General features: G+C 32.8%; 1 protein-coding gene across 3 annotated transcripts; it reads left to right on the forward strand.

The window, feature by feature from the left end:
- The first annotated feature begins 299 nt into the window (after positions 1-299).
- On the forward strand, positions 300-2,314 carry LOC120768178 (heterochromatin protein 1). 3 transcript variants are annotated; one of them, XM_040094742.1, is made up of 5 exons: positions 300-424; positions 611-798; positions 904-1,023; positions 1,640-1,757; positions 1,819-2,314. In XM_040094742.1, the coding sequence occupies exons 2-5, from the start codon at positions 682-684 to the stop codon at positions 2,106-2,108; spliced, it is 645 nt and encodes a 214-aa protein (XP_039950676.1). In that variant the 5' UTR covers positions 300-424; positions 611-681; the 3' UTR covers positions 2,109-2,314. The 3 variants fall into 3 exon arrangements, with proteins under 3 accessions (XP_039950676.1, XP_039950678.1, XP_039950677.1); XM_040094744.1 differs by having other exon boundaries at positions 1,822-2,314; XM_040094743.1 differs by having other exon boundaries at positions 321-387.
- Positions 2,315-10,890: the final 8,576 nt, after the last annotated feature.

Genomic DNA, 10,890 nt, shown 5'->3' on the forward strand with positions numbered 1-10,890 from the left:
AATATATAAAAATCTTTTCTGACTTAAATAGCATCACCGATATGTATCCGTAGGTCATTAACGCTAATTATACCATAAATGAACACTGAAAAAAAATAATTTTGTATTTGATACTATTTTGTTTGAATTTCATTAAATTTTTTTAAATAAAAAAAGGTTATAACCTTTTATTTATATATATTTATAAAAATTTCTTTCGGTTATTTACAACTGATATTTGTACTTTTCCAACACTGAGAATAAGTTACAATGCAACCCTGGATTTTAGAGCGTTGCCTTCCATAACGTTTTTGCGCTTCATTTTCCACGCCGAATTCGTTTCTTCTTCTAAACACTACAACTTTTGCTGGTGTGCAAATATTTGTTTGCCGATAAAGTTAATTTTAGGTGAAAATAATTTAAAAATTTTAACCACACAACATTTGTGAGTAAAACTTTGTTTATAATTTAATATTTGGAGTGTTTCTAATCTATTGATATAATTTCTTATATATTGCGTGGAAATGAATACATTTAACGGCGTTGCTGTACCGATTTCATACTAATATGCATTTTTACAATTTAAATACGACGTTCGAATAACTCGCTGTCTTTGGTTGTTTACAAATAGGAAGGAAAAATAATATTTCTTCGATTTATATCGACATTATTCTGAAAAGTACAAAATCTAACCGGTCAAATATGAAATCAAAGAAATCTGACTCAACGGCTGCCACAGACGCTGCTGCTGCCGAGTCATCAGAAGAAGAGGAGTATGCAGTCGAAAAAATTTGTGGGCGCCGCGTGCGTAAAGGAAAGGTTAGTAGTTTATCATACCCACATTAACATATGTACGTTTTTTACTTTTATGTATATACATATATTAAAAATATGAATACTAAAAACGCTTTGAAAACATTGTAGGTTGAATATTTCCTTAAATGGAAAGGTTATCCTGAGGAAGAAAATACATGGGAACCTGTAGAAAATTTGGATTGCCAAGATTTAATACAGCAGTACGAAGCAGATCGCGCGAAAGAAGAGGTAAAATTTTTATGAATTCATTTTAATGTGTATATAATTGTTTGATGATGATTAATGTTAATTTGGCGGGAAGTGTATGTATTTGCCGCTTAAAGTTATGTATGTAACTAATCCGAGTTTATTTTATGTAGTCGGTTGAAGTAAAATTTAACTTTATCATATTTCATAATGTTAATTTTCCGAATGGGGTTTTGCACGTAATTTCATCACATTAGTGATATAGTTCTTTGTCATGTTTCTGTAATAAAATTTTTATGGTTTAAAGGGAGTGTCACTGTACAAATATATTATTGTGTTTGTAACACACGGAAGGAAACCTTATAAAAAATACAAGTATACATTTGTGAATGATCAGCTTGACGAGCTCAGACGGATTAGTCATGTCCGTCTGTCTATATACACAACTAGTATCTCGGTTCTTAATCACATCGATCAAAAATCGCTTCTTTTGCCTCTTCTTTTTTCCCCAAGATCCTACTCATCCGTGTTGACATGTTTGTTGTTTTTTTTTAGTTCTTACTGTTTAGTATGTGTTTATATCTTTTTAAATAAGAAATATATTCAATGTAAATATAACATACTAAAATGTGTAATTTATCATTCATTCACTATACAGCCTGCAGCTTCCAGCAAACAATCAGAAAAAAAGGAATCATCCAGTAAAAAGGAAGCCAGTAGCAGTGGTCGCACCAGTGCAGCCGGCAATAAGCGCAAGTCGGAAGAGAAAACGTCCGGTAAGCCCTTGTTGTATACCATTTATTGATTGAATTTTTAAATATTTGCCTCTGCCTCCAGCAGGTAGCAAGAAGAAGCGCCGGGACTCATTAAAATCAGAAACGGACAATGAGTCAGTGTCCGATGTCTCATCGCGTACCTCAGAACGAACTGGTTTCGATAGAGGTTTAGAAGCGGAAAAAATTCTCGGCGCTTCAGATTCCAGCGGCGGCTTGACGTTCCTTATTCAATTTAAGGGTGTCGATCAAGCTGAAATGGTACCAGCAGCTATTGCTAATGTTAAGATTCCACAAATGGTAATAAAGTTCTACGAAGAACGCCTTTCTTGGTATTCCGACAATGAGGAATAAACTTAATTGTATTAGTTGATGAATTAACATCTATATATAAAAAATTATTACACACACAAATATAATGTATAAATATACGACTTTTCCTGCATATCCTTCTCATGGTAATTCGGCATTGAAATAGTAACACTGTTAATTATAAATTTATATATGAATAAGGTTATTTCTATGTTTTAAATGAAGACCATCGTATCACATAATTTCAATTTCAAGTTTTCACTGTTCTATTCTTAGTAAGATTGATTTGTTAAATTTAAACAAAAATCAATGCGCTGCTTTGGGAAATATGTTTAAATAAAAATCAAAAATTAAAAAAAAAAGATTAAAACTGTTAATTCAGATTTGAGTCCATATAAGTACAGGTAATCGGAGGAGAAGAAATACATAATTATGAATTTGGCTGATTCGTTTTTTTATCCATTCAAGACTTTGAATAATCTTTGTGATTGCAAATAGCGCTTACGTATTCACAGACACGCCCGCATATGTACTTGTGTACATATCATTACTGCATAGAAAGGTTGTACAGATTTTATACCTGGACGAGGATATATTTTTTGGAAAGTATACATTTTAAAATTGCTGAAAAGTATTGAATTTCAATTCAAATTACGGAATTTTTACTGCCAGAGAATTATCGTAACATTTTGGCGGATTTCGGTACCTGATAACACGACCAAACCCTAATGCACACTGAATGCAGCAAATTCTACGAATCGTAAAAGCAAGTTCTTACTTGTCGGCTGTAAATCTCAGCAAGCACCTAAAAATGTGCAAAGTAATTTCTTGACCCACCAATTGTATTTTTTTGTTTTTGCAGATGTCTTTATGCTTGTGTTTTTACTTATGCTATGCTTGAACGCTTGATTTGTGACGTAAAATTTGTTTTGCTATCATACATACATATATGTATATGTATGTATTTTCATAGAAAAATGAGAAAATATATGCATATAAACCAGAGAATATACAGATCTCAGAATGTCCTCATAAAAATATACATATGTAAACATATGTTCATATATTGTTCATATACATATATATGTATGTATAGTAAGTACTATCGGGTACCTCTTAGCAACTATGAACTACTCAAAATCAGACGATAAGCGAACGCGTTGGTCGTGACTCCTCCGGAATCACATATGTAAATGTGTGAAAAATCAGCAAACAGTCTTCCAAATGCTGCCTGCGGTAAACCCATTTAGGCTGTAGAGTCGAGTATGGTCAGCATACATATGTATGTACATATGTATTTATGGCATCATGACTTCCATGCAAATTGATTTAATGACAACTGCCAGCTGTTCGACGTATGTTTCACTAATTGAGAGTGCTGGTTGTATTTATTTTGCTGCTTTTAGGGATTCACATACATACATAGTATACATATACACATACAAATATCTACAGACTGTTATACTAGTTTTCGGATGGTTCGTTGGGAATGTAAATCTTGGAGATCTGCGGCAAGTGTACTTTTTTAAACGCTTTATCTCTGAAGATAACAATAGTAAGAAGAACAATCATTAATACCATAGAAAGACAAGCACCACCAAACATATCAGGGATCCAAAGAAAAGTAAAATATCGGAAAAATTTATTTTTGATCATTGCTGAAAAATTTCGGAACTCTCAGGCAAACATGACAGTAGTAACCGGAAGGAACCCGAATTTGTATACGGTTTTATGAGAATTCGGCACCATACCTCGAAATTACTTCAGGGATGATTTCTGCCAACAACAATAAACTAAGTCTTTGAGAGTTGCGATTCGAACAAACAGTTGGCATAAAGCATTCACTACGGGGTGGGTGCAATACGCCGTATTTTTCTCAAAAATCAGAATATCTAATTGTATTGGTCTTAGGAAGAAATATATATGTATGTATTACACGTACATATGGGCGGGGTATGCAATCGAGCACTTATGCTTCACTAGAGCTATGTACATACATATGCACATCTTCATATATCAGAGAATATATTTATTTAGTATACTAAGTACATATATAGCATGTGTTTAATTTAAGATCTTGAAATTTTAGTGGATAATCCATCATTATATTTTGTTTTCATGTCTTTTGGGTCATTGCTTTATATAAAAATAATTTTTAAAAATATGTTTTTATTTTTGACTGACTTCCAAATATTGTATTGCGATTTTTTAAATTGAAATGTTTATTTAAAGAGTTTTGTTTACTTTAGAAACGTGTAGTTGATGAATAAAATAATGAATAAAATGATGATGGACTTCATTCTTGTACAAATATAGATTCGTAGGTAATTGTTTTCGTTGTTTTTGTGTTTGCTTATGCCGGTAGATACATACATATGTATATAAAAAATATGAATTTGAGGGTTTAACTAGCAGTAGTCAGCCTTATTACATCTCTAATCAAAGTGTGATGTCTAAGTTATTTGTAGAACTCAAAAAACATATATACATACATATATAACAAATCAGCTATGCTATTAAAAAAAAAAGATTTTCTGTTTCGAAAAACCGAGTTAACACTTTTTCCAATTCCTAATCATGCCGGTTTTAAAAAAGTTCTGACCCAGAAGTTCGACAATGACTCTTTCCATTGTGAGGATCCTTGAGAGTTTCGAGAAAAGTGTTCAGCATCATGTTTTTATATGTGATATTACGAATCAAAGCCGACGTGCTAAGCCTAGAAATGAATGAAGTATTTTTGTTGATAAACAAAGTGGAAAATTTCTCCGAAACAGCTAAATTGATCGAGTAGAAACTTTCACATATGGTAATGGTCAAGTGATGATCGAAGGATTTAGATTTGTCAATAATTAAGATTTTTTAGATACAGTGATATGTAATTTTTTTTTTAGAAAAAGAACGACTTGTGATTTCATTCACTGTCAGGCATAATTCTGATGTCCTTCTGGAGATTTCAGGAAAAAAAAATGCATCAAGCTACTTGGAATCGAGAAGTTCGTAATCAGATCAATTGGTATCTCGAATTTGCGCCAAATAGCGAAGAAACCACTTGCGCGCTGCCAGTAAAGAAAAGCGAAGCCTTTAAGAGGCAAGTAATTTACGAGACGGTGCTTGAATGAAAGCTTAAGAATCATTGATTCATGAAAATATATACCAACTGATCAAATTTCACCCGGAATGACAAAAAAAATCATTATTAATGCCTTTACAATGGGCAATGGTCAATATACTACTTGGAATAAACCTCAACTGGGATGGCCTTCAGTCTCTTCATACCGAAAATATTAACCACAATATGTTGCATCGATTCTTAACTGATGTTGAGATTCTTTGCTTATTTGACTATTTCAAATCACCATTTCGTTGATAACTTTTTCTTGGCTTAGTTTAGTTTAAAGAACCTGTCCTAGTTAAATTTGGTCAGATGAAGACAGCAAAAACGATCAATATGTACTACCAAAATGGGTGTGGACGTGTTCGTTTATCTATTGATATCCAGGGTAGACTCAGCTTAAGGCTAATCATTATACGGTACTAGTAGTGTTGTTTTTTGGAAATGTGTTGCTGACAGCTGTTTAGGATTATGGACAGTGCTAATAGCTTTAAGAAATAATACTATGTACAAAAATGTGATCCACACGATCGCGCTAAAGTCTTGGGCGTAAACAATCTTCGCATATACATATCTGGGTATATGTTCATTGTTATAAATAACGGAAAATTTCTCATAAATACTTGTCAAACAATGCTCAAAGATTTTAAAAGTAATATTTAGAAAATGTGAGTAGTTGAGTTTATTATTTTTAAACTCTTTAAACAAATATTTTTAATTCATAATACGAAATATACTTGCATACATACAATCTCTATAGGAATATATAGAAATACCTAACGGTATTTTCAATTATGGACATAGCATGGGCATTTGTTGTGCTATAAATTTATTTATTTTTGTTTCTGCTCCGAAAAAATTTAAGCACCAGGTGGTTCAAATGGACTATGCTTGGAAGCAGACTTGGTTACATATCTAACCGCAAGTGATGCAGAACTGGACTAGTTTTATTAAAAGAAAGTGACCTCGTGACTTTCAAATCACATCACTTCGCGTCACCTAAGCACTGGCCTGGCAAGGTGGCTGCTTTTCTTATATAGAGCCAGCTGCCAGCCAACTTCATCACAGCGACATCACTTCGCGGCGTGAGCGTCACCTAAGCACTGGCCAGGCACGGTGCATGCTTTACTTATATAGAGCCAGCTGCCAGCCAGCTTCACCACAGCGACATCACTTCGCGGCGTGAGCGTCACCTAAGCAGTGGCCAGGCACGGTGCCTGCTTTTCTTATATAGAGCCAGCTGAAAGCCAACTTCATCACAACGACATCACTTTGCGGCGTGAGCATCACCTAATCACTGGCCAGGCAAGGTGCCTGCTTTTCTTATATAGAGCCAGCTGTCAGCCAACTTAATCACAGCGGCATCACTTCACGGCGTGAGCGTCACCTAAGCACTGGCCAGGCACGGTGCCTGCTTTTCTTATATAGAGCCAGCTGCCAGCCAACTTCATCACAGCGACATCACTTCGCGGCGTGAGCGTCACCTAAGCACTGGCCAGGCAAGGTGTCTGCTTTTCTTATATAGAGCCAGCTGCCAGCCAACTTCATCACAGCGACATCACTTCGCGGCGAGAGCGTCACCTAAGCACTGGCCAGGCACAGTGCCTGCTTTTCTTATATAGAGCCAGCTGCCAGCCAGTTTAATCACAGCGACATCATTTCGCGGCGTGAGCGTCACCTAATTACTGGCCAGGCAAGGTGTCTGCTTTACTTATATAGAGCCAGCTGCCAGCCAACTTCATCACAGCGGCATCACTTCGCGGCGGGAGCGTCACCTAAGCGCTGGCCAGGCATGGTGCCTGCTTTACTTATATAGAGCCAGCTGCCAGCCAGCTTAATCACAGCGACATCACTTCGCGCCGTGAGCTTCACCTAAGCACTGGCCAGGCACGGTGCCTGCTTTACTTATATAGAGCCAGCTGCCAGCCAGCTTCATCACAGCCACATCACTTCGCACCGTGATCGTCACCTAAGCACTGATCAGGCTTGGTACCTGCTGTTCTTATATAGTACATAGAGCCAGCTGGCAGTCGGCTTCCATTCAAGTCACCTTCTGACTTCGAAATCACCTCACATCGAGGCGTGAAATCTTTTAAGCATTGGCACTTCCACGTTTAGACATGTTCGGTCACTAGGGTTGGTTGCAACGTGGCATGGTCTGGTCATAGTCCATAATGTGGTCCTGTTTTTTGTAAGGTATTTGTACACACAAACATATGTACACCGGAATTCTCGCTTATATTATACATATGTATATGTATGTATATATTCATATGTCGTTTGTGCAATTGCAAAAGTCACAAAAATCGCATTGCGAATGCATAAATTGCTTTTAGCCGAGTGCGAGGTGCTGCTGCATATTCAAAATTCTATTAGAGCGTCAAATGCTCGGGTAAACATTTGGCGAAATCGACAATAGATCGATGTGAACGCTGGCACGCCACCCAATCGGCGACAATTCCTGTCCAACTGCAAGTGTGTGCTTGACGGTGAGTTGGCCACCGGTGTGGCTTATTTATGCGCAACGCGGGCAGCGGCACGCAGCCGCTTGCGATCGATAAATTACCTGCTAAGGCATAGAAAACTCAAAACTGAAAAAGAAAAGCAAAACGAAAAAAGAATTAACGCAAATGTGGCGACTGACACCGGACGCGCCCAAAAAATGCCGCACACAACCGTGTGCTTGGCAAGTACATATATTGGTTAGAAAAAAAAATGAAAAAAAAGTTTGACACTTTTTTGTACAATTTTAATATATTGCTTAGGTACTCTTTATTTTTTTCAGCAAAAAAGAATTATTTACTTTTAGTTGCTTTAATATAGTATATATTTTTTAAAGTATAAAATATATTTATGAATGTTTGTATGCATGCATGTATGTATGTCTGCATGTACACATATTTATGTCGATTTTTATTGTTTTTTCTTTACTTTTCTTGCTTGCTCATATGCAATGGATCTTTTGCTGTTGGCTTGACACAAAAGTGTCGCTTGGACAAACCACATACATACATACATACTTGTACTTGTTGTTGGCCACAAATGTTTCATTTCTCCATTTTTCTATTGTTAATTAATGCTATTTTATATTCTAGTCTATTTACTTGCCAATTTTTAACACACATCGATTTGACTAAACACAAGAGTGTGTGGAAAATGTTTATACATTGGTGTATTTTTTTTTTTTTTCAAAAAAAAAAACAAGAAGCAATTTGCAGCATCTTAAATCTAGTATGTGTATTATTATGTGCATAAATGTTAGTAAATACATATATATTTATTTATAAGTATGTATTTGTGGCGCTTGAGTATAGCACTTGAGTGAATGTTAAAGTTGTTGAAAATATTTACCCCTGCATTGAACCATATAGATGCAAAGGATTTTTAGTTAGACCCGAAGTCTTCAAACCAACAGTTGTTAGCTCTCAGAGCAAATTATCAAAAAAAAAGTTTCAAAGTTTTTTTCAATTCAAGTGTGAATTACAGAAAAGGTGTGTGAGAATATAAAATAATATATATATTATAAAATTAATTAAAAATATACATAAACATACATATGTATATTATAAAATTATATATTTTTGAATATAAAATTAACGGTGCATTTTTTTATATAAAATACAAATATATCTCATATTATGTAGCTGTATATATTAATGCACGATCTTTTTTTATATAAGACCCGCTGAATGGTTACTTAAATGGTCTCACTTAAGGCGGCGCCAATGAAAAATATTATATTTTATAAATATAAAATATGCAAATTTTTTTTGGGTGTAAAGGAAATATTTTTTTGAAAGCCATTATTTTTTTATAATTTTTTTGAAAAAAATATTTTTTTTTAAATTTTTTGCAAAAAATATTTTCTTTACATTCAAAAATGTTTTACTTATATATTTTAATTTTAATGCATATACTATGTATGTATGTATAAAAAAACTTTTTTCCAAAAAAAATGGAAATTTTTCTTTATGTACATATGTATGTAAAAAAGTTTATTTGTGTACTTTTTTGGATGTAAAGGAAATATTTTTTTTAAAAAATTATTTTTATTTAAATTTATTAGGTATTTATGTATATCATTATTTTTTTTATAATTTTTTTGAAAAAAATATAAATTAATAATAATAATAATAAAGCAATTTTTCTTTAGTATACAAAAATTGTTTATTTGTATACTTTTTTGGATGTAAAATATGAAATATTGAATGAAATATTTTTTTAATAAAAATTATTTGTTTTTAAATAATTTTTTTGAAAAACATTAACTTTTTATTTTTTGTAAAAATAAATTTTCTTTTAAATGTTTTTTTTTGCAAGAAATATTTCTTTTGCATCCAAAAAATGCTATTTGCATATTTTTTTGGATGTAAGAGAAATCTTTTTTGAAAAAACTTGTTGTTTTTTAAATATTTTTAGAAAAACATTATTTTTTTTATTTTTTTTGTAAAAATAATTTTTTGTTTTTATATTTTTTTTTGCAAGAAATTCCTTTACATCCAAAAAAATGTATTTGCCTATTTTTTTGGATGTAAAGGAAATTTTGTTTTTGGGAAAAATTATATATTTTTTTAATAATTTTTTTTAATAAAAAGCAAACCGAAACTTTTCCGCCGCTTCCTGCCACTCTTTAACGCAAAGGCATTTCGTTTCGATTTTTATGCAAATTTTCCAACTTTATTGCTTGTACTTGCATACCGTTTGCGTTTTTAACGTTTTTTTATACAATTTCTGCTTTTTTAAACGCCTTTCGCCAGCGCGCGTGTCGTGTGGGTGTCGGCCCGCCATTTAAAGCGCTTCTGTCGACCAAAGTTAAATACTTTGATTTTCAAAAAGTAATACAATTTTCGGTTTTTTTATATAAACAAAAAGGTAGCAGCGCAAATATTTGGCGCGCTTCCAATAAAATCAGTCCAAATGTCGAGTTTTATATATTTTTATAAATTATGATTATCTTTCTCATAAAAAAGAGCGTATGAAAGCTTTTAATTAGCTAAAATTATAATTAGGTGCGCGAATAAGGAATACCACAGATATTAAACAGAGATTTTTGAAGCTTCAAGAAATTTCATAATTTTTATTTTTAATAAATTTTTTTTTTGTCTACTTTTTATTGCTGAAGATTAAGGAAAACTTGAAGGTCACATCAAAGATGACTGATTCATAAATTTGTCTTGTATATTGCAAATATTTAAAATAGTTTCGTTGTAAAGGCTACTGAGGAATTTTATTATTTATATTCTATTTATTATATTTATTAAATTATGCCGGCGTTAATAAATTCTGCCGAATTCTGCGATATTTCCATTATAAATTTTCTGCTACTGAAAAAACAAAACAAAAAACAACAAAAATTGTTTTTTTTTTCAGTATTTCTTTATTTATTGGATCTGACTGATCTTAACTGAAAATAATGAACTGAAAATTATGATAAAGTGATCTCAAAATTTTTTTTTAGAAATATTCGCTTTCCAGAACTGGCTGACAGAATTTTCAGTTGCTTTACTTGCATGTTATTTTGGGTTAATATATTTTTCTTACAAAAAGGTAGAAAGTAAATCTCCTTATTAGAAAAATCAATTGGGACTTTCACTTCCTTCATTTAATTTTTTTTTAATATATCTTATAATGACGATCATATACTCTACAACTTGAGACAATCCTGTACTCTTTAATCCATCTGTTTAAAAATGTTCTAGGCTTTGTGATATC

This window comes from Bactrocera tryoni, chromosome 2 (genome assembly GCF_016617805.1).
Source record: "Bactrocera tryoni isolate S06 chromosome 2, CSIRO_BtryS06_freeze2, whole genome shotgun sequence".
Classification (NCBI taxonomy): domain Eukaryota; kingdom Metazoa; phylum Arthropoda; class Insecta; order Diptera; family Tephritidae; genus Bactrocera; species Bactrocera tryoni.